Source organism: Cheilinus undulatus, linkage group 15 (assembly GCF_018320785.1).
Source record: "Cheilinus undulatus linkage group 15, ASM1832078v1, whole genome shotgun sequence".
Lineage (NCBI taxonomy): Eukaryota > Metazoa > Chordata > Actinopteri > Labriformes > Labridae > Cheilinus > Cheilinus undulatus.
In genome coordinates, this window is record NC_054879.1 from 15,511,124 (window position 1) to 15,535,297 (window position 24,174).

The following is a 24,174-nucleotide window of genomic DNA, read 5'->3' on the forward strand; positions in this document are numbered from 1 at the left end:
TAGAAGCAGCTGCAGAACTTCAGAGAGTAATATAAAATTATCTGCACACATGTTGAGAGGGGCTGCAGCCAAGAAGGATCAAGCAGGTATGTGAAGGTCTGCATGCTGGCGGCGACTGTGGATTCCACTGAAGCTGTTAATCATAGTTGTAATTACTGTTTTACAGCTCCATCATATGAGAGATACTCAGTCGTGACAGACAGCCAGAGAGTAATGTTTTATGTTTCAACTAGAATGGACCAGGATCGGCGTGTGCAAGCATTTTGCATGTAGTACACAGCTATTTGAGCCCCACCTTTTTGTTTTATATGAGCCAGGAGCACATTTTACCATTGAAAACACCCTACGGAGGCAGAAGTAGAGCCAAACCCATTTTTCCCTCCAAGAAAAAAACACACAAAGTCTCAACAAGACGACACGGGAAAGAATGTAAAGTTACAAAATAATTAAGAAAACATTTTATTTTACATAAACTGTACAGATGACATTTATTTGACTAAATGATTCTTAGACATGAACTAAAAATAACTTTCTTATTAAATAGAAAACTGAACAAAAATAGAATTAAAGATGAAAAATGAAGTGTTGCTTATTGTACAAAACAGAGAATGAAAATAGAGCAAAGAAATGAAATCGTATATCGTACCCTGATACAGTGGTAGGCCTATTGCAAAGGATCAAAACAGTATTGTACACAGTAACTCAATGGCCTTGCCATCTTAGTACAATAGCTAAAATCTTGGCCTCTTTGGTTCCATTAATTAGGTAAAATACATTTGAAACAAAATTCAATTTTCTTCTATAAAAATAACTTTTCAATGGCAGTTTTTGTTTCACTAATCCCGCAACTTTTCAGTGCAAACGTCAACAATCATTCGCTTTGGAAAGGAGGCGAAAGATTACATTTCAAGTATTTATAAGGAGTCGAAGACTTAAGAGAGAAAGAAGGAGATAGAGAGAAAGATGGAGACGATTCAGTCTAAGAGAGCATGTTGAGTATGGCTATAGGTTACTATACATTGCATAGCTCATGTGGCACTTATTTAGTGATAGGACAGGACACTCAGTACCCCTTGGAAGGCATTTCTTTATACAAGTGCTATTCAGGGTGTGCATTTCAGTTTCTGCAAGTGCTGCACTGCACTGTGGTGACCCAGCGGGCCAAAACTAGAGTCTCTGCATCCACGGGCCCACTTCTACTGGGGCTGGGGGGGGGGGGGGGGGGGGGGGGGGTCAGGAGGAAGCAGTTCTCTCTCTGTTGCTCCCAGTGCACAAGTGAAGTGCACTTATGACATCTGTCTTCACCTGGTTGTCATGTTAGCAGGGCCTGCAGCACTCTTAGGCAGGAAGTTGAGGTGGAGGCCCATAGTCGACAGCAAGAACAACAGCAGCAGCAGGACTTTCTTTTGCCTTTCTTCGGATGGTATAATCCTGCAAGGCATTAAGCGCTGCTGGTCTAATTCCATCAGAGAGGAGAGGAGAGTCAGACAGTGTCTGTTGTCGTAATATAGGGAAGTGCTGGTGTTCTGAATTGTATAAGCTGATGAATTGTCAGTGCTTAATAAAAACAAAAGTCTGTCATGTGCTTAAAGTACTTAAGAGGGTTTGGGGGAGCAGTGTCGGGAGCGTGGGGGTGAAGCCAATAATGCCATTGGCTGATCCTGTCACTTTCTTTAAGCGCTTGTTATCTTCATACAAGAGGAGATGATGAGCCATTATTTTTTGACTAGAAATGGCAAACTAGAGCAAAGTATCATTTGGTGATTATCATTCCCTTCTCATCTCGTTACTGACCGGACAAGACTCGGACAGCTAGCATGTCACTCTGATAAATACATGCACTCGCACGCACGCTTGCAAACATACCCATGCACACGTGGACCAATACTGATTCTTGCTTGATTGTACCAGTGTGCATGCTGCCTGCACTTACAGTAGGTATAGATATATCGTATATGTGTACCGTACAACAATGTCCTGTTTGTACAAAAGGCCTCTCTGATTGTTCCAAGTTCATGAGAGTTCAGCGGGGGCTCAAGCACAACCGCACTCCTCCACGATCATGTTGGGCACGTCCCTCTTTACGATGTTGTACTCATCGTCAAAGTAGAGCATGGACATAGTACTGAGCTTGGTGGGAATGCAGCAGGAGTTGACCGAGCCTGGGCTCATCCCTCTTATGCGATATTGGTTAACTACCGCGGTGTGGAAGGATGAAGCTGAGCCCGGCACACCTGCCATGTAAGCCGGACAGCTCCCCTCGCAGTAGTTGCCGTAATAACCGGCTGGTGCAATGATCCAGTCGTTCCAGCCGATAAGGCGGAAGTCAATGTAAAACTGCTGCCGACAGCAAAGGCCCCCACTAGTGCCATCACACTCCAGCCCCCGTTTACGAATACGATGCTTCCCGTCCACTTGACGAGCGCGGACCACCAAGAAAGGCCGGTGGGATGGGTCGCCAGGGTCCACCAACACGGGAACAACGCCTGTCGTCTCACAGCCGTCACAGTGGACCTCCAGGTCCTGGCGCCGGCTGCCTTTTCCAAACACAGCCCGTACCGCCTCAGAGAGAGGGAAAGTATGCCAGCCGCTGCGTTTCAGATCCACACGCTTCTCCACCAGCACCCAACGACCTGTTCCCCCTCCACCGCCGCCGCCTCCCGGGCCTCCCTCTGCACTGCTGGCAGCTCCAGCCTCCTGGTAGTGGATCTTGACTGTTACCTTCCTCCGGATGCCCTTCTCTGGACCAGCCGGGAGCACACGGAAGTAGAGCCACAGGTTAGCCTGGGATACATACAGGTTCTGGTTTCCCTCGTTGGAGACGAGGAAGTAGAGACCAGACTTGGAGGATGTGTGCTCATCTGTTGGACAGAGAGAACAAGAATGGTTAGATTCTCATTACGCTTTTTGTGAACTGATTGATTGATTTAATTTTATCATTGTCCAAACAATATGTACAGCCCTATTTAGGTTATCCAAATCTTTGTCAAAATGGGGGCTTCAGTTCTCTTCTATAGGGAACCAGACCAAGAAGCCTAAATCAAGTCCAGGTGCCCCCATTTAAACCAAGGTTTGGACAAAGGCCAACAAGACACCATAATTACTACAAAAAGACCAGAAACATTGTAGAAGGGATGATATAGAAAGTGGTACCTAGAGAAACAGTTACACTCTTAACCCAACATTTTGAATGCCTATCAGCAAAGATTAAGACATGTAAGACCATCTTGCCACACTCAAAAAATGGCTTAGTATTTGCACATTGTCGTTTAACTTCTGCTGCTTCAGGGGGTTAGGGTAATTCTTAAATGTACAGCAAAAGAAGAGAGAGACAATTTAGAAGAAGTTATACTAGGTTATACTGTATGGAGACTAAAAAATAAGTCTGTATACCTGTGTATACCCTGTACTATACGACTGGCTCTGTTCCTCTTGGATATTTTTTAAATCTGCAGACTTCAGGGGCCAGGGAAAGGATTCCTGTGTACACTGACCAAAGATCTCTGATTTCTCGTTAGATTTTCTTTGAACATAAAATTCAATAACATAGTCACTCTTTATATGAATACCTGTCCACAACTTGGATTTAAAGAAGACATCATTTACTATTTGTCTTCAAATCCGGATAGTAACTTTCCAACTGAGTTCACATTGCATGGTAAATTATTTCAATATACAAATTGCAATTTAGCCTCGACAAATACAGCATGAAGCTCTGCAGCCTGTAGAGTCGTGCACTTTTCATGCAAAAAAAAACCTTTCTCTTCAGGGTTTGCATGATTCAAGATCTAACTTTTAAAGAAGCAGTGGTGTAGTGTAGTATAGGAGTATGCCCAATTATTTATAAGTCTCTTTAGAATATACCAATTTTTAAACCCCTCTCATAGGATGGTGAATGCAACAAAAGTAGAGTGCTCTAGTCTACTGCTGTATAATGCAGCATTGCTACAATACAGTACTGTGCAGAAGTTTTAGGCATGTTGAGGCCGGAAATTAAGGCTGAAGTAAGGAATAGATGTAGCAAGTACGCTGCCTGAGGGCACCATCAGGCAGGAAAGAGGATAGACACAACCCAAGTAGTGCTCTGGATGTCCTACCGTCCCATTAAGTAGTGGGATTACCACAAGCCCCCGGTCAAGCTGTGGTTGTCCTAGCGTCCTGAAAATTGCCATCAGTATCTGGGATTTTCCTCCAAAGGTTATGATGAAAGACATGCTGTTGAGCTTGACCTTGGGCTGATGAGTGACACCCACATGCGTCGACGTGTCCAGCTTGACTCTGTCTGTCCCACCCCTAAGTTGCGGGGTTGCGCCCTACATGCCTAAAACTTATGCACAGGACTGTATATAGCATAAGTAACTCAAAATTTAGAATTATTTCAAAGTCTGGGCCAGTGGTGATCGTAAACTCTGCTCTTCTTTGGCTGTTAATTTCATTATTGACCCTTTCTTTCTGAAGCAGGGAAGTCTAGTGACAATGCAAATACTAGAGGCCGACTTTTAGATTGTCTAAATATGCAAGATGATCGTGAAGTCTTTGTTTTTAACAAATGATGGCTTGTCTTTCCTTGAGGGGATGCTTGAAAAAATGCGGGACATAAACTAAGAGCACCTCTGCATGCATCACTACACCTCTGTGTATAAGCCTTCTTAATAGTAACATTTTCATCTCTAAGGGGCATTTAACTTCCCCTATAATAGGCCAACAACAATACATATTGTACCAACAAAGCACATAAACTAAAATCTTCCACACTTAGACCACAAGTCCTTGAATAAAACAAAAATTAAGATAGAGGAGCAAAGATTCTGGAAAGCACTGAGTGGATATTGTTTTACTCTGTTTTCTTTTGATAACAATTAAATACTGATGGTTTCCTTAAGGTTTCAGAATTCCCAGATCAGGGCACCTTGACCTGGCTCTACTCTCCCCGTCTTCTTTCTGTTTTAGGTCTCTCCTCAAACTTTCCTGTCTTTCTGTGTTCTTTGTTCTCTCGCTGCAGCTCTTTCATGTCTTGAAACCAGGGATAACTGCATTTTGTTTGTGGCGGCAATTAATGTGGTAGGGTAGTTGGTATCAGAGTTGTCACTACCTGCAGTTTGCATGTTTGGGCGCAAGGTCCGATGGAGGTGGCTATGCTATTTGAGCTGTTATGGCCATGTGGAGGAGTAGGTAAGATAAAGGAGGTCTATGTGTTGGAGAGTTGGACTGTGAGAGCTAGCATAGAGGAAGATGGTTCTGGGATGCTGGTGTAGGGAGGTTCCCATTTGGCAACCATGGTGATGTTCTGGTAGCACTGAGCATAAATAGCTGGGTTGGGGGATGGCATGATTAGGTAACTTATGAAACTCATCAGTAAAGACATATTTGGGATTATGGGTCTCTTCCCCGGGTGCTTTAGAGCACAGGTATTTTGTGTTTATTTCAGATTAACAAGTCACTTAATAACTGAGCAGCAGAGCACGCTTCTTGGCCTTTAGACTACACTAAAGGCCATGAGAGAAAAATGAAACATAGCCACTAAGTGGACCTTGTTCAACTCCTTTTTTGTGAAATACACAAAAAGGCTTAAGATTGTTTCCCGTCTTAAACACAAACACAGCATGCACTCCCATAAAAAGCAGAAAGCCTCCAAACAAAGGGCACAGCTCTGTCTTTAAAGGGCTGTTTTCCCCGGTGTTTTCTCAGTTCACCCTCAATCACTGTGTCAGCTGACCTCTGTGGCAGCTCCTGATAGGCCAGCTGTGACAGGCCAGTTCTGGGATCAGGCCCAGTTGGCCTCAGGTCCAGCTTTGTAAGTGACAGGAGCCAGAAAAGAGACAGAGAGGTGGGGAGAGAAAGGGAGGGAGAGAAGGGAGGAGAACAGAGAAGAGGAAGACCAAGGAATGGAGGAAGGATGCAAGTGGGATAGGTGGGAGGGTTGGCAGACATGGCCAAGGCTTCTGGGGGGGGTTCATTGAGTTCACTGTTTTTGCAAACCCCCCCCCTTAAGAAGAAACCCCACCCCTACCCTACCCCACCCCTCCCTTTCCCCCCTCCCAAGTGTGAGCACCCTAAGAGTGACAGCACAAAGCCCGCTGTGAGGCACTGGGAGACAGCCGCGCTGCAGCCCGCCATTGAAACGCGTGGCTTTCCAGCAAAAAGCATGATGAGGCAAAAATAAAAGCCATTTACATGACACTGGCTACTTTCTGCAGCAGCACAATGAAGAGATCCCGGGAGTCTTCGGGTGGCGATGGGCTCTCCCTGGCAGTATTTTTTTTTCTAAGCCTAATGATGTCTTCCAAATTACCCCGAGGTAACTTGAAAGGTTTCTATTTCAGGAGATTTGGTACAATGTGCTCAAGCAGAGCAGTGCCTTTGAAAGCGGCTAAATTACTTTGTTTGCCGACTGATTAATGTGTGTCAGTGTCAACAGGTGGCCACCAAAGACGGCCCCCTCCTCTTTAAGGCGCCTCATGCCTCTTCCTCCTGTAAAGCACGGCTTTACATTCATTCAGAAACCTGTTCAGACCAGCTCTTCACTCAAACATGTCAGCTGGGATCTAACACACTTCTGCATCCATCTATGCACTCACACACCCCACCCCATCGAAAGCAATACATCAAGTCTCAATACCAAAGCCTGTGGGTAAAGTATCAAGTGTATGGTGAGTACATATTGAAATCCATCTGAATTACATAAAGGAATCAGCTGAACAGCCTCACCTCATTCAGAGATCTTACTTGCCTCGACAGCTTCAAACTCAGAAAAGAGGGAATCTCAACAACCAGCAGGCTAATGGGAGGGTTAAAAAGTCAGGGAAGTAGTGAAGTATTAGTATTGCTATAAATATTAGTAAATCAAACCTGATAAGGAATGAAAATTCTGTTGTGTAATTTGGGCCTATTTTTGAATATGTTGGGGTCAAAAGTAGAGATGCTTTCTTTACTGCCAGTTCCTGTGGCAAATCTAATCTCTGAGAGATATCGCCTAATAACATCATATTTTGTGTTATTTATTTATTTTCTAAGCTGGTTCAGTAGTTGGTTAGTCCAACTTTTTGCAATGCACTTAGACCTCCTACAGGTGGCAGTGTAACCTAATAAAAGGAGCACAAAAGTCATCCTTATTCAGTCAACGACATACTTTACTAATTTAATTTATCAAGGGGTAAATCAACAAATATCCTAATCTAAGGACAACTGAATAACACAATATTCTGCCCTCTCTGGTTTAGTTTGGCTGATAGATAAACAGTTCTTTGTGAAATGACAGACCGTTTTTTCTTAGTTTGGCCGTTTATTGTGAACTCACATAAAGGCACCTGTAAAAGTGTAAAACAACAGAGAACAGAGCCTGTCACTACATAGAGTTAGAAAAGTATTTTCACTGTAACCAAACTGTGTTAGAAGTTCTTACATGATTCTCTGTTTGGTTTGAATAATATCTGAATTCATCTTGCAGAAGTCAGGAAAGGTCAGTTAGCTTGATGCTAACACATAATGGAAAATCCCATTTATGGGCTAACGAAAACTAGTTTCATGTTTGTGATTATTTCTAGATATAAAAACATAAACTTAAATGACACATTTCTCAACATACAACATCATCAGTAGTCCAACATAACCATACTTACAGGAATATTTTTCCAATACTCCTGAAAAACGAACTTAGAAAGCTAACATTAGCTGACTACCGTCTACTACTTTACTGCGTCGCTGCTTCTCTCTGGACTTTGGTAGCCTCTGGAGGCCAATAAAGTCAAAAACCAAAGACACAGCTTATGTAATTACAAAACTGTTATGATGACATTATATACAGTGCTTAACAAATTTATTAGACCACCACCCAAAGTAAGGTTTATGCCACAGCTGCCCTTAATTAACAGCATTGGTAATTGCCAAAATCATTTTTTATGTTTCTGCAATGGTTAATACACCAATATATAGAAGCTCTTTCACCCAAATGATATTTTCAATGCTAAAATATAATTATTATTGTTATCCATGAATTTTCAAATGTAATGATTTACAAAAAGCCTGAAAAAATGGTAAAGCACATTATTATTTCTTGATTAATATGTCAAATTATAGTTATTTACTTGCATTCCTGAACAGAAAAATGAGTTTTAGTGGTTGTTAGTGCTAGTGCTAGATTAATTTCTGACTTCTCAGAGAAGCCCAGTGAGCCGGCTCAAATTTGGGTATAAAAAGGTGAACTCAGTTTGAAATTCCTTATTCCTGTTCAAAATGGTAAAACATGGAGAGCTCACTGAAAATGCGCTTCATGATGCTGGATGGTCTCTGAGACAAACATGACAGGTTGTCTAATACATTTGTTAAGCACTCTCTCTCTCTATATATATATACATATAACTGCATTACACAACTAACACAATTATTTAAATGGCTAAGAAAGCAAATCTCAACCCCAAATAACTACATTTATTTAATTTTCTCATTGATAATGCATTTTTAATGCCAATCAGCTGATAATGACACGTACTGATCTATTGGGGCATCTCTAGTCAAACACTATAGAATTGTTTGAATAGTTTGATTTAGTTGGCAGCATTCAAGCAAAGTAGAGGCAACACATTTTCCATATGTATGGACCTGATGAGGGTACACTGACTAAAAGTACTTTTGTCACTGCAGGGAGATTATTAATCAGCAGTCTGACAACATGGCAGAAAGGATCTCCAGAATAATTAAAGCTTACTATATTTGATTAGATTAAATGTATTTGGCTTCGTGTTAAAGGTGAATGGCAACAAATCCATTTAAACTGCTTGGATGAGTAGATGCATCATCTATAAAGCCAATATTTGTAAATGCCAATCTGGATTTATAGCACTGAAATATGCTCTTCGCATCTAGTAACACAGAGCTCTCTTTGGATGTTTCTAGACTTGTACTATCTGTAATATCTGGCTGGAGGGATGAGATATCACATCTGGCCTAAGAGGGCCTTTAGAGGAGCTGGAAAAGTTGGCAACCCCAACCCTGGCATCATGAAGACCTTGCTCAGCACACTGCTTACTACGACTGAAAATTTTTCTCATATATTTTGATAAGTGTTTTAAAAATCTGGGATTCTGATAATCAGTAGCATGCAAAAGTACAAGAACTTTGGAAAAAAAAGGAAAAAACTTCTGTGATTTTTTTTTTTTAAAAACAACTAAAGCTCTAAAAACAAAGAGAGCTGATGTGGTTCAATCAAAGTCACATGTCAGCACGTACTGGCACTTCAGAAATCTTTTTGGTACCTGCAAACAACCAATGTATCTGTGCAATTTAGACAGAGGGCAAGCGTCTGCTTGCAGTACTTAATTTTCAGACATTTCTTGATTTGGGATACCTTAGACTATTGTTTTTATTGCTGGGGTATACTTGTTTCCAAATCAACCGAAGACAGTAGATGGATGGGAAAATATAAGTGCAGAGCTGTGATTTAAGACAAGAATACCACAGTAGTAACATGAAAACCATCCAAGAGGATATGGCTGCAGACCTCTGCAATGGGGCGGCCTCGACTGTTGGACGGGAAGTGGAAGCCGGAGCCGGAACCAGTCTCACCTCAAGGTCGTTCATGTCACATTACTCTTACCAAGAGCAGAGTTTTCCACATTTCCTCTATTTCCAATTAGTGTAAGCTCCTAAAGTAGATTTACCATATTAAATATATATAAAGTAGTATTGTTGCAGTTTACTTTGATAGTTGTAACTCAGAGGATCGCGGGCTTTGTATTGTCTTGCATGTTCGTAAGTTAAAAGTCAAACTTTGACTATGCCATCTAGCATTTATTGATAGTTCTTGGATACCACAGGGTTCAAATGATATATCTGACATATCTATGGCATGGGTTATATTTCAAATCAGAGCATCACCCCATAGATGGTTTTTGGAAAAGCAGAGAAGAAATGCTGTAACATTCATTCTGGACCAATCAGAGACACAAAACATATGCCTTAGTATGTGCATACTCTTCTCAAAGCCAGATTCAGTCCAGATCTGTTAAAATCGCCACTACAGCTGCTTAGATGCCATCTCTTCACTGGCTGACATATTTATAGGCTTACAGTTGTTTAAACCTAATCCTAGACCCATCAGCTGCCTCTTTGACACTGATTGTCTGGCCATTCTTCTGGCCAAAACAGTCAGCGCCAAACCAAAAAGCATTTCAACATGAAGATTCACCTCATAACACACTCAGAATCTGACCAGTACAATGTCAAACAAAACAAAAAACGATATTTTTTCTGTTCAGTAATACTGAAATCAAAGTTATGACTAAAACCAGGGATGCACTGTATTATCAGCCTGATATTGGTATCAGCAGATGTCACCTTAAAAAGGCAGTTATTGGCATGGGCAGATATAAAAATTTCTGCCCATATTTAAAACTTATATTTTGGCTGTGGATATCAACATATATTCACTGTAAATTATTTCCATTTGTACTAATAAGTTTGTTACATTTTAGGCTGGACCAACAGACCTGTGCCAGTAAAGGTCTTGTTCTTTGTACAATTTCAATCTTTTAACTTCAAAGTGTGTTTGAAGTACTCAAGTTTGTTTTTTGTCCATCCTCATACATTAAAATTCATTCAAAGGACTAAAGTTTTAGGTCTGAAATACATATTTAAATAATTGTATTGGCTAAAATTAATCTGTATATTGGCATATTGGATATTGGCAAAATCCGATATTGTGCATCCCTAACTGAAACAACACATGAAGTTGTTCTAGCTATCACTTGTGGAGAGAAAGAGAGCCCATGCAGCAGTGGGCAATCCAATAGAGGCAGCGGTTGCTACTGGTTACAAGCAAAACCATGATACAGAGATATAAGATGCTATTTTAAGATTGATTCCCAGTGGTTATGCTCTAAAGCACTTAGAAACATGACGATGCCTCTGCACAGACGTGCAGGAAATAGCAGGAGATTGTTTAATTGCTACTGGAGTGGCACTCATTGCCTGCTGTGTTCCACTGCTCTGCACTTAATCACAGTAACAAAAAAGGGAACTGTTTAATCCACTGGTTGGTAATAATGTTTCCATAAATCCCTTTAGCATGCCCTTAAATGCATTAGTATCTGTTGCAGATCAATGAAGAGCAGAGGAGAAAGACAGCAATGTCTCCAGGTGCTTGGTAAAATACCCATAAAAAATCAGCCTACAATGGATTTAAATTAATATACACAAATCTGGATGTTGCTATGGTCCTTGAGTAGACTGCTGAGTCAAGTGTTAAAAAGGAAATTTCAACTACATTTTCTTTAGTAGTGCTGAAAGATTGATGAATGGAAAACAGAGATAAATGTCGTTTTCACTAGGAAAGACTGTCATCTCTTCAGCAGTCTACATGCTTCATTTGACAAATTGATCAGACAGCTTCAAGAGCTTACAGAGACATCAGTACCACATCACTTATTCATACTAAGGTCCGTCGGAGACACACATTTTTCCATACATCCATGGTGTTTCAAACAATTTGAAGCTGGCCCCGACACGCCTCGCCTGACCCCGCAATGGAAAAGCTGTTCTAGAGTATCGGCAGCCAGGACACCTGGGTGGGCTGCTGTGGATAAGGAGCTGCTTCAGCGTGTCCCCACCTGCGCCACCAAGTCAGGGGAGAAGGGATGGAAGAAGGCAGCTCCTGAGCTCATTACTCAAATCAGCCGTCGACAAGACCACACGCCGTGGAAGGACAAGGGGTGCGGCTCTGAGCGTTTGTGGTTCTGACATGAACAGAGAGAGGCGTGCGTGCCGAGTGCAGCAGCCATCCATCAGGCCCGAAAGTCTCAGCACTCCAAGAATTCCACAAAGACCAAGGAGGGAGGGAGGGAGAGGATGGAGGCAGGTCGATGGACTATTGGACGGAGGCTTAAGCTGCTGGGGTGCTGTTGTTCAAGCTTTAAAATAAGACCATTTTTAATAAAGTTGCATAAATCATTTATAAGATCACAAGCCAAACAGAGTCAGAGCCAGGAGCCACTGAGGACTGAAACAGTGAATGTGGAAAATGTCTGGAGCTCATCCAGGATGGCCATGACTGACAGATCCTCATGAAAGACTTGTGTCCTGAAGTAAACCTGCCAACCCGATCCTCTGGAGGAACCGGACTGGAGTTAATGACCTCCCATAATGAAGTCTTAACTCTTGGACCACTCGCTATGAGTTCACTGGGTCTGAACGGCTATAGTGAGCAATCAAGAAATGCAGATCCAAACTTTGTCATCTACGCCTCTCTTTCTCTGTCACCCTCCCCTCTTTCCCCGCTCCGCTCCTGTGGATACGGGACACCGAATCCCCCAGCAGGGACCCACGGGAGCATGTCAGGGGAGAAGGGAGATTGGCATCGTCCTCCTCACCTGCCCGGGGACGCTTGGCAGACCTCAAACTTCTGCACTACCGCAACCAGAGATAAGCTGGCTCCCTGGCTGTCAAGCACGTAGTTGCTGCTGAGGGGACATGAGGTGAACTGAGGCTGGAGATACACCGCTGTTTAACCTTGAGCCCCTGCTGCGTCATGACCCTAACAGTAAATATACATGACTGTGTGATGGATGTAACTGGAGGAGGGAACACAAGAAAGCCTGGCCGTATGCATCTGCCTGATGTAAACTACAAACATGGCTGAAGCACTGTTTCTCCAATGCTTTCCTCAGTGCATTAACGTAATGATCCTGGTGTTACGGTTTTAAAAGTGACTGAGTTAACTGGTGACTTTTAGCCTAAAGCATCTGTAGATCTTGTTGTTGCAGCAGCTGTTGAAAACAGAAAAGTTTATACCTCGACCTCTGAACAGAACTCATTCTTTCTGGCTGGTTTTAGAGACATGTTTGTGGCTGTGAGGCTATAATAATGTCATTTAGATACATTTAGTTGTTGATTTTGTCTATCAGCTATAGGTGTGCAATTGCAAAATTACTAACATCCAAATAATCTGGAAGATGAACCAGGATGTATCTTTTCTGATGCAACCACATAATGCAAATGGCCATTAACAGCTAAAAGATTGAGCACTGCCACCCTCTTATTTTTACTTATAGACCTGAGGGTGGTCCAAAGCCTGACAACAAGCTGCTGGAATGTGCCAGCTTGCCATGCCTTTTCTTATGCATAAGTCAATATCCTTATTTGGACCAAAAACTTACCCCCCATATGGTGTGAGCCTGTAAACACACCAACTATTGTGGCCAAAATCATTCTTTGAACTAGGCTATAAATATGTTTAAACTGACTGATGGGGTATGTATGTGACTTCCATTGCTTCTGCAGACAGCCTCTAGTGGACACAGTTCTTCTTAGCCTACTTGTTGAGTTAAGAGACACAAAGTAACTGTAAATTCTCTGGTTCATGGAGCCTCACTCTCATTCTGACCAGGGAGGAGCCAGTGATAGCCAAGGCCAACCAGGGCTACCCTGAAATCTGACTGGCCCCTTAAAGGGGACATATTATGCAATTCAGAAAATGTGTGCTAAAGCTCAGACTTTCTCCCCATGATGTCATGTGGGGAGTTAACACTGCCCCCAGGTTCGGTTGGCCCTCCCTGCTTGGAAGAAAGTTCCGCCCTCCTCTCCTGATCAGGATGAGGAGAGCCACATCAATTTCTTGTGAGGGGCGAAGTCAGACAGCTCATTAACATTTAAAGCCACAGACACAGAAACGGCTCGTTCTGAGCAGGGCTGAAACAGAGGGTTTTTTTAGACATACAAAAATCCTATAGTGGAGTGTTTTTTCAGCAACAAACTTTACAGCCATGTTTTGGGGATCTCTGAGACCAATATAAACTTGTCTTTAAAAGGTTAAATATGTAATAGCACATCTTTAACCAAAATAAGACTGGATTTACTGACTTCAGAATCATAAAAGTGAGGTATATGAACATGACCCCACTATCTGCACTGTTTTCTTTAAGTGGCCCTTGGTGGAAAAAGTCTGGACACCCCTGCATTAAATGATAAGTTAAATGACAGCCTCCATAACTAGACTAGCCCCACTACAAAAGTTAAGAAAATAACTGGTTTTAAAACTGTTGGATTATTTAAGGTAATGTAAGAACTCTTCTACAAAATATATAAAAGATAAGTGATTATCAAAATAATATACATTTCAGAGCAGAATTCTACATATTAAAGGTTTAATCTCATGGTACAACCAGGCGCTTGAAAAAACAATGGAAGATTATTATTTAATTGTGCATTAAAACTTTTTAATAATTAATGACTGAGTATTTGTAAATCATTGCTCAACCTTCCTATCAGGACACAACCCATGGTGCCCGTGGCAGCCATCCTGCATGCACTAGTTTACAGCAAGTTTATCTCTGGCCTGAGACATCAGCATCTATCCACATCCATTTATCCTGGCTCTCTGTTGGCTAAACATATGCCAACCTCGCCCCCTAAACCCGCCTTCTCCTAAACTGTGACAACAACAATTCAGGCTCCCTCATGCTTGGGGGACAAGCTCCCCTGGCTTCAGAGCTTTCTGGAGACCTTGCCTTCGAGCCATGCCCCCTGGCTGGCAGCATCCGATCTAGAGGGGGGCGTGAGCCAGCTGGCCAGGAGGCAGACGGGGTCTAGGGAGCAGGGACCCGAGCCAGCTCCATGGTACAATGCCACACAAAGGCTCAAAGGTGCGAGGAAGAATAGAACGAGGGGGAAAAAACAGAAGTAGAAGAAGAAGCAAAGAGAGCCCAGCGAAACTTTGGATGGACAAAAACATTCTTTACAACCCTGCAATATGGGCATACCCACAACATCCTCCCCCGTATCCCTCCTCACTAAACTCCCCCGCACAAACTCAAATGTCTCATGCATTATTCTGATTTCTTTTGTTTTCTCTGCTTTTAACCCTGCGTAACGTTGACATGTTGCGTTCAGCGAGAACACATCGAGCTCTTATAATAATTGCCTGGCTTTTGTTCCCTTGTCATGAGCGCGCTCAGATCATTCCCATTGGAAGGTGGAACCCCATTCAGGCTAATTGTAGTGGCAGAGCCAATGGGAAAATACAGGATGGTATGAGTGTGGATGTGCTAGAGACGTCCTATTTCAGCGTCTTTAATTGTATGTTTTCTTTTTGTTAAACTAACAGTTTGTGTTAAAGACGTCGTTCTCACAGCGCTAACTGACAATTATTAGATTCTGTCGAGACTGTATGATTTTTAGGTGTATGTGTGTGAAGGGAAGGGGGGGTATGTGTGAGAGAGAGAGAGGCAGAGAGAGAGGAAAGGGTGTTCTCTTTGGACTTGTGAGAATTAGTTAGATACACATTCTTAGAGGAAGGGATAAATGGCCAATTGAGGCACTTTTGTGTGTATTTAAAAGAGGGCTTTATACATTGGAGTATTGAGTGTGAGCGCGGCTTTAGTGATGAAATTGGATTCAGAGGTTCCTTTTATCCCATAGACAACACACATAGGGGTAATTTAAGGACTCTGAGTTTAGTTTCTTGTTCATTTTCATCCAACTAAAACAACAGGATTTAACACCAGCTACTGGAAACGAGAACCATGATTTAGGCTGGGCCATATGGACCAAAAATCATATCTGGTTAGCTTTTAGCTTGTTTAAAAATACAGCAATGTAGGGTGAATTAAGAGTCATTGGTCCGGAAGGTTGAATGGGACAGCTAAACAATAAATGGTTGATTTTCTCAGCTGATTAATGAAAATAGAAACCTTTATCTCTAAGCCCAAGCTGTGATACCAGCTAAATGAAATAACCAGCCTTTGTTGGTGATCACTGGCAACAAAATGTGTGAAAAATACTTGTTTTTGGTTCTTATTTTTATAGTTTGGTTTGTTTTTATGCTGTCACATCCACCCAAAACGGAACATAACTTTGGCTGATTGGGACTGTGCATAAAAGTAGGGATGCATGATGTTGAATTCTGGCTTGTATCCAATTTGATGACATTCCTAAATAGGCTCAATGCACGGCAGGGTGTGACGGTGAAAAAAATAAGGCCACTTTACAACCTCCGCCCAACAATACGTGCTAAGCAAAAATGAAATCTAAACCGTCCTATACTGCCTTTATTCGTCAGTTTTTTTTTTGTTTGTTTGTTTTGATTGTTGTTTGTGCCTACTCTTTATCATAATGTCATCCAAACATGCTGAAAACGGGTTAATAGCACTTCTGGACTTCATTGCTGTGTGCTTCAATGTACATCTTCAGCTAAATTTACTCGTCTTCCACAGTCAGCTTTGGTAACTCAATCGGCTTACCGGAAGTTTGGGAGCCACCTAATGCTGAATGCGGAAGTAAATCGTGCAGAGAGCCCATTCCTCTTAGCAGATATTAATTTACACATTCATATATAAATGTACTTCAGACCTTTTAGGATCAAATTTGGCATGATTTCAACATAATTTTGGCTGTGGCTATGATCATAGCGACAAGAACACAAAGACTAAACAGCATTTCCAAATTCCCATTGGCAGAAGCTGTTTTTGATACGGATATATACTTATAGTTCAGACCTAAAACTTCTTCAAAACCAACTTTACAGTTTTAACCTGAACTCCTTAAATGCATGTGTATGTACAACCAGTGTTTACAGCAGTTGGCTGATATCTATAGCCAATAGAGCATTGGTCCCAACCTGGGGTCCAGGTTGCCAAAGATCTCACCGAGGGTGAGGCTTTGTCTTCTCTGCCAAAATTAGATTTGCACATATTGACTAAAACCATGTTAAGACTGTTATCAAGTAGTTTATGTCTTTTAGAGACAAACATGCATAAGTCAATCCATGTTGATTTTTGACAGCAATGTGTCACTCTTTTCTTTTTATGGGGGCTCATGTGGTTGGGAAACCCGGCAGCAGAGACCTATAGCTGTTATATCAGTTTCAAATATTTGCAAAAGTTCTCATATTGGCCGATAGTTTCTCAAATTTTTAAGCTAACATCAGATACCAGTATCCTGCAGCCCTACTCAAAAGGCTTATACTACGTAGAAAATGATCAGCCTTGTCACAGGAATCCTTTGTTTATGCCCTGCATGATCCAAAAAGTGCTTCCTAACCTCTTCATGTCTGCAGACCCTTCATCAACCACAAAAATGCTCATGAACACTATGGGTCTCTATGAGTTTTAGCTTTTTGTTCTCTGACAGCTATCAAAGAAAGCCTGCTTATCTCTTTTAAACGTTTATGTTAACCTCGCCTCACCTCGATTTAGAAAGTTAAATTAACTTTGATTTCCAACACTCATTTAAAGCATGAAAACCAATGAAGCTTTAATCAGTGCTTTTCCAGTCCCAGTCATCCAAAAGTTACTGGAAGAAAAGGTTTTGGACCAATTTAAGAAATAAAACCTTTCTTTATCCTGAGATGGATAGGTAACAGCTTCACAGGTTGTTGTTGGACTTTTTCTTAAAGTTAAAGGGAAAAGGACTACCAGAACCCAGAAATACAAAATACCCCCAATATTCCTGAAATCATCCAATCTTAACCCTTCTGCTTTCAACATTTGACTTTGTCCTTGTGGGTCAGATTAGTTCTTCTGTTCAGTCTTAAAGCATGCCAGCATAAACTGCACAATTTCAAATAGATTTATGGCCAATATGCATTACTACATCATCAAAATTCCTCTTGATTGAGCTAAATAGAACAATATTGTTGAAGAATATTGAACCAAGAGAATTTTAATGACATGATCACAACAAAACCATACATTTTTTTCCTGATGGCATCAAATAATCACACTTTGAGTCTTCATCGTTCAAATTTGACCCTATCTTGTTTGTCCTTTTATGTATTTTATCATCCAGTTCTGTGTTAGAGCTTTATTGCCAACTTTACTTCATCATTACTGCGATTTTTAAACTTCTTTTTGTAATTCATAGTGAATACGCCTCACTATGATAAAATTACACCTCATTTAGAATCCGATTTAGCAGAATAAATGTGGTCATAGTTATGATCGTGGCACCTCCGGGCCATTTTTGACCCACCCAAGACGGCAAACACCATACATTTCTATAAAACTTGTGTAAAGCTTGATCATGAATGGCATTTGCATAGGGTGTCATAGGGACCCATCCATAATATTCTTAGGCGGTTAGATGAAATAAATACATATGTAACAGCAAAATCTTTCAAAGATGGGACACAAACCCCTCCAGAAAGACATCAGAGGTTAAAAACTTGACATTTTACCCAGCCCTATCATGATGTGACATTATGCTGACATGGGCTGCACTGAGTGCATGATTTTGCATCTGTGAGGAGCCAGAAGCATCAGGAAGAGCTAGGCTTGCCTGGAGTCTCATATATCAAGTTGCAAAGGTGTGCTTCAAATAAAGTGAAACACATCTAAATTTTCTAATAAGGGGCCAAAAGTGAATAAAAATCATCAAAATAGAGTTTGATGGTCCCTGAGGAGGATCCCTGACTCTGACAGTAGGTCCAAGCCCTTTATAAAGCCCCTAAAAGTCTTCATATCAGACCCTAAAAGACTTCTCAAACTATGAAGAGATGGGTTACTTTGTGGTAAAATGGTATGCAATAATGGAAAATGTAGGAATTTTGGCAAAAGAACAATTGTTGCACCAATATGGAGCATAAACTGACGCTTCTATGAGGTAAATCGTGAGAAATGATAAAACTGTTGTGATGTAGGCTTTGAGTCATATTGTTACTCATTTAAGTAGTGATGAGTAAATACTGCTTACTGGCATTGAGGTATGCCCTGTAGTAATGTGGATTTCTCAACAGTAAAGAGGTGCTCCCGAATGTTTTCCTGTGACTCTTCAGTAAAATAGAGAAGGGCCCTATGTTAGTGTTTGCCCAGGGCCTCCAAATGACCAGAACCACCCCTGGCTATTAGTTTATGGCCCTTTTGAAAGCAGAGATAATGTTATGCTCTGCAGAATGAAATTTCATCCATGATTTGAGGTGATGAAGTCACCTGGGCTGCCTGCCTCATAAAGTCAGGAGGTAAAAGGGTTCACGTGGAGGTCGGTTTAGATGCATGCGTTGCATTATTGATTATTACCTGACTCGGCGAAGCTGATAATCTCCGAGGTCTCTGCTTGAACCTCGTTGTTGTACGCAGCCTGCCCTTCAAAGCTGGGGATCTCTACCCTGCCGTCCTCTCGCACTTTCCCGGCGTGCAGCCTCCTCAGCGCCGTCACCATCGCGGCTTTGGGGATGGGGTGGGTGATGTTGGGTCTCTCCCTCATCTGCAGCCGGTTCAGTATGTGCCTCTTCACCGCCTCCACGAAGTCTATGTTCACCCGCTCGGACTGGTCGGGCGTCCTCAGCCCGCAGGACGCGCACGACTCCTGGGGCGAGCTCTGAGAGTCTGTGCCGGTCACCGTGCTGGAGAGGACGCACGCCAGCAAACAGGACAAAGCCAGGCTGTATCGGCTCATTTTGACCAAGTTAGTGTTACAGTCAGGATCCTGGACAAGACGAGGATAAAATTAAAAATAATTCCACTTGTGCTCCAAAAAGTGAGACGTCTGAAGATATCCAGAGAAGCCAGTGAGATCTTTGTATTCCCAAACATACGAGGCTAATTAACTCCAGTCATTATGCATTCAGCTTGTTATCCAACAATGCTTCTTTTCTCTGCCCAAAATCATCTCTGTTATTGTGAAGCGCACTCGGGAGTGTGGATTGTTGACGCGCTTCTGTTCTGTCAGTCGTGTAATCTAGCCAAACAAACTGTGAATGAACCCTCCTCCAGTGTCCAAGCGCCTTCTGTCCCATTCAAAATAAAACATGCAGGAACTTTTACAACTGCAGGCCCCAAAGATGAAAACACAGTGAGTCTCGGTGCGTCTTTTGTGTCTGCGCCTGCTGCTGCTGCTGCTGGCTGCCGTGTCCCGTGTAGTTCATGAACAGCTCCGTGCGTCCTGCAAGATGCTGCCCACGGCTCACTGAAGACCCTCTGTGCCTTTTGCAATCACGACAACAGAACGAGGGCTCAAGATGCACACCCAAAGTTTTTATACAGGAGTCAAACCACGTGGGGATTTCCACCAACTGGACGCGGGGGATTATTGACTACTACGTCTCAGAGCCACGACTGCACGGATGAAACAAGGTTTTATTATGGTAACAACACGCCGGCCCCGCAGAGGTTGCATAATTCTAGCCTAAAGGCGTGTTTTATTTGACTCAAAGACGCAAATATAACGTGAACACTCAAACTTAGAGAGACGAGACCAGGGAGAGGAGAGGGTTTAGTTTGGAGAACTTAGATCAGGTCAGGCTGATCACAGCAGGAGTGATAATAAATAAAAAATATACCAGTCAAACTTTATTTAGCATGAATGATCATAAAGAGTCCACAATAAACATCAAAGACTCTGATGAGAATAAAGGATTAACATGTGCTCATGTCAGACGTTACTGTTGTCTTTGAAACGTTTCGATAAAAACTCCAAATGTAGTTCATGTTAAAAACAAAAATAAATGACATACAATAAATAAACAAAAATAAAGGATTGAAGAGGGTTTTTTAAGTAAGAAATGAAACTTTCAAACTGGAGACAAACCATTGAAACCGGCAGTGTTGTTGCTTTTAATAGATAAACAGCACCATCTAGCGATATAAAGCGGTCATTACACAATTAATGTGCTAGATAGATAGATAGATAGATAGATAGATAGATAGATAGATAGATAGATAGATAGTTTATTGGTAAAGTTTAAAGTCAGCTGAAGTTGTAAAACAGGATTATAAACACTGACATGTTGAAAAGAAATGGGAAAAATAACTCAGTCATATCAGTAGAAATTAGTGGATGAATAAAGTAGCAAAATTTAAATCAGAGAAAGCATGAAAGTTTCTCATAGTAGTTTATTTCATTTCAAAATAAATCAGAAATATGTGATTTAAATTATAACATTATTCATATCACTGAAAAATGTGATTAAAATCAGCAAAATTTTATTTTCAAAAAGTAACGTAAATAAGCTATATAAAAATATAGAAAAAGAGTAGTTGCTTAACAACAAAGAATAAAAAGAAATAAAAAAAACAACAACAAAAACACTCAAAAAGTAGCAGTTGATGATACGTAGCTTCATTTTGTTCAAAAAGAATGATATTTTTTAAAAAAGCAGAAAAAAAGAAAAAACCCAATAAAACGTGTAGCAGGACTCTGATTTCAAGAAAAAGCAAAAATAAGTAATATTAGTAATAAAAATAATAGTCATGATTCAACAGTTTCTTTGATAATCTATTTTCTTTCAGAAAATAGATTATCAAAGAGAAACTCAGATGGTCAAAGAAGACCTTAGTTTTCAAAAGTTTATTAAAATAGTAGAAAAAGATGGTTGAAAATAGCAAAAGTTTATTGAAAGATACCAAAAAAAAAAATATATCAAAATTAATTGAAAAGCTGATTTATGAGTACGAAACAGTGGATATGATTTCTCTGATAAGGCGGTGAAGTGCTGACAAAATTTAGAAAAAAATCAAAATGTTGACTGAAAAGAAACTGACTGCTATTCCAGACTGACATTTGGAATAGCAAAAAAACCTTATTAAAAGTAGAAAAAGATCATTAAAAAAACAGCAATATGTCAATCTGAAGAGAAGACCTAACTTTCTTAATACAGTTGTTCAAAAAAGTTGATTAAAATGGGAGCAATAGGTTCATAAAATTAGTAAACCTTTATTTATAAATAGCAGAGTTGGTGATAAATGATAGTTTGGTTGATTTGTTTGGTAGCCAAAAGTTTATAGAAGTAGAAAATAGTTTATAAAAAAAAACAACAGAAGTTGATTTAAATAGTTGATGTCAATTTATTTAAAAAGTTGCATTAAAGTTGATTAAAAGGTCCTGAAGTTGTTCGAAATAGTTGTATTAAGCTGATTTCAAAAGAAGCAAAAGACTGATTACAAACAAAGCAGATTCATAAAGTAGTAGAAACTTGATTAGAAATTGCAGAAGTTTCTTAAAAGTCAAAACAAGTTCATTTTAAAAAACAGTGGAAGGTTCAGGTAAATAGTAGCAGGTTTGTTATTAGAATTGCAAAATGAAGTTTATAAGAAGTGTCAAAAGTTGGTTTAAACAACAGCATGAAGTTGACAAAAATAGCAAAAGTTAATTAAAAAAATATGCAGAGTTGGTGAAAAACAGGTAAAAGTTCATAATATTGTAGTAAAAAGTTTCTCAGAATTAGAAACTTGTATGGGCTAGTTTGTATCTTGCCGCATAGCACGGTTCTTCTTTTCATACCATGGCAGGAAATGTGCAGTTAGGAACTCCTCATATTTTGCCGAAGCCATAGTGACACCTTCAGGCACCTTAAAGAGGCCTACAAAAAAGCACGGCATTCATCCATGAATAAAACTGTTTGAAATCAGTCTTCATATATTTCTAAGCCCAAGTCATTTCTCCTTGTGGGCATTGGTTAAAGGTGGCTAAAACACAGCTTGACACGCATCAGCAAGCCTCTGGAGGATCCTGCATTCAGAGGTTCTTGGGACTCAAGAAGCACCCGCTGCTTTAAATACCTGTTTGCTACTCATCAGTGGATTTTTCACAGCTGCTCTCTTAATACAATGAATTTGCCTTACAGAAACAATCTCTTTTCGTCTTCCTGAAATATCCAGTGTGTCCAAGATACTGCACTGTTTCAAGTTAAAGTAGTTTCTTTTTAATTACGCTCACCTGGCAAACTAATGACCAAACCTGTCTGAGATTGATGTCAGCGATGATAACTGACAGGAGAAGTAGAACAACTGAAAACTTAATGAAAAACTAAAAATCATTTTTTTGTTTGATTGGAATCATATTTGTATCATTATTTGGATCACAGTGTTTTATATTTTTTTTGCAACATGCACTAGAAAACATACATTCCAGTCATGTGATTCATTCACATTAAACATAGAATATTTAGGCACCTTGTCCCATCTAGAATATGCATTCAAGTAGGGGATCATAGGTCAGGAATAGCACTGATAATGACCTCCCTGACCCCACTAGCCCTCCCTTACCACATTGCACTGTTGAAAATGGAGAGTACAGAACGTTTATAAGCCATCCCAGGCAACCACAAGTGCAAAGCTACAGATCAACAAAAAAAGATCCAGACAAGAACAAGAACTTTGTATGGAAGCATGTGTGCACCTAGATACAACGTGCAATCCTACCGGCCACTATTGTGACCATTAAAATGTTTATTCATTCTGCAAACACATCAAACAGATTTTAGTAATTGTAAATGTATATATCCTAACTACAGACCATAAAGATCATGTGTACCAAGAACCTTTGTCCTCTGTTTTTTAACATACTTTATTAACCTTTTCTTTGAGAGCTTTGAGGCTGTCTCAAGGTGCAACCAGGAAGTAAACAGCTCTGGTCATGTGACGATTGACTCTAAACATGGGACACTGCACACATTTAATCTACACATCGGATTAATTCAACATTTATTGAAAAGGCCTTGAAAAATCACTCAGTAACATTTTTAGAGGCTTGTGAATTATCATTATTATTGTTATTGTTTTTTGCCATCACTATTGTGACCCATGGGTTGAAATGGTTAAAACACACAATTTAAAGTTTGATGATGAACAAATTGACAAATTTCAGTCCTTAAAACAATCTTTCAAGTGTAAGGAATAATGTTAAATTAAAAGAAAGACTTCAGCTGACGTAGGTGTGAACTTACGTGTTTGTACGGCCATTATTTACAGCTGATAGGCAGATTTTTATAGCCAAAAAAGTGGTTATAAATATCAGCAGAAATTTTTGCCCAAACCAATAATTAATTTTTCAAGCTAATATCTGCTGATACTAATGTATGCCAAAAATGATCATGCCTAATTGAAAGAGAAACAAAAAGATTTTAAACAGCAAACGTTGAATTAAATAGGTGAAAATATATAAAAAATTTGCTATAAGCACTTGGTTAAAACGTGTAGGTGTAACTTGATCAAAAGCAGCATTATGTTGATATAAGTAACAGAAGTATGAATATTAATAAAGTTGCAAAAAAGTAGTCACAAAAGCTGATTCACACAATAATTTTGAGTTAAAATGAAGCGAACGTTTACTTAAATGTGGCAAAGAAGTTGTTCAAAATTAAGTGGTTGACTTATTACATAGCAAACAGTTGATTAATTAGCAGGTAGCAAGAAGTTGATGAAAAACTAACCAAAAATTTGAAGTTTAAAACAAAGTAAAACAAAAAAGAAA

At 40.4% G+C, this 24,174-nt stretch overlaps 1 protein-coding gene across 1 annotated transcript; it reads right to left on the bottom strand.

Annotated features, from left to right (window-relative positions):
* Nucleotides 1-1,238: 1,238 nt before the first annotated feature.
* Nucleotides 1,239-19,890, bottom strand: inhbb (inhibin subunit beta B). The gene is made up of 2 exons (XM_041807385.1): nt 19,002-19,890; nt 1,239-2,861 (listed from the first exon to the last, which is right to left on the bottom strand). Exons 1-2 carry the CDS (start codon nt 19,378-19,380, stop codon nt 2,035-2,037), a joined length of 1,206 nt encoding a protein of 401 aa, XP_041663319.1. The 5' UTR covers nt 19,381-19,890; the 3' UTR covers nt 1,239-2,034.
* Nucleotides 19,891-24,174: the final 4,284 nt, after the last annotated feature.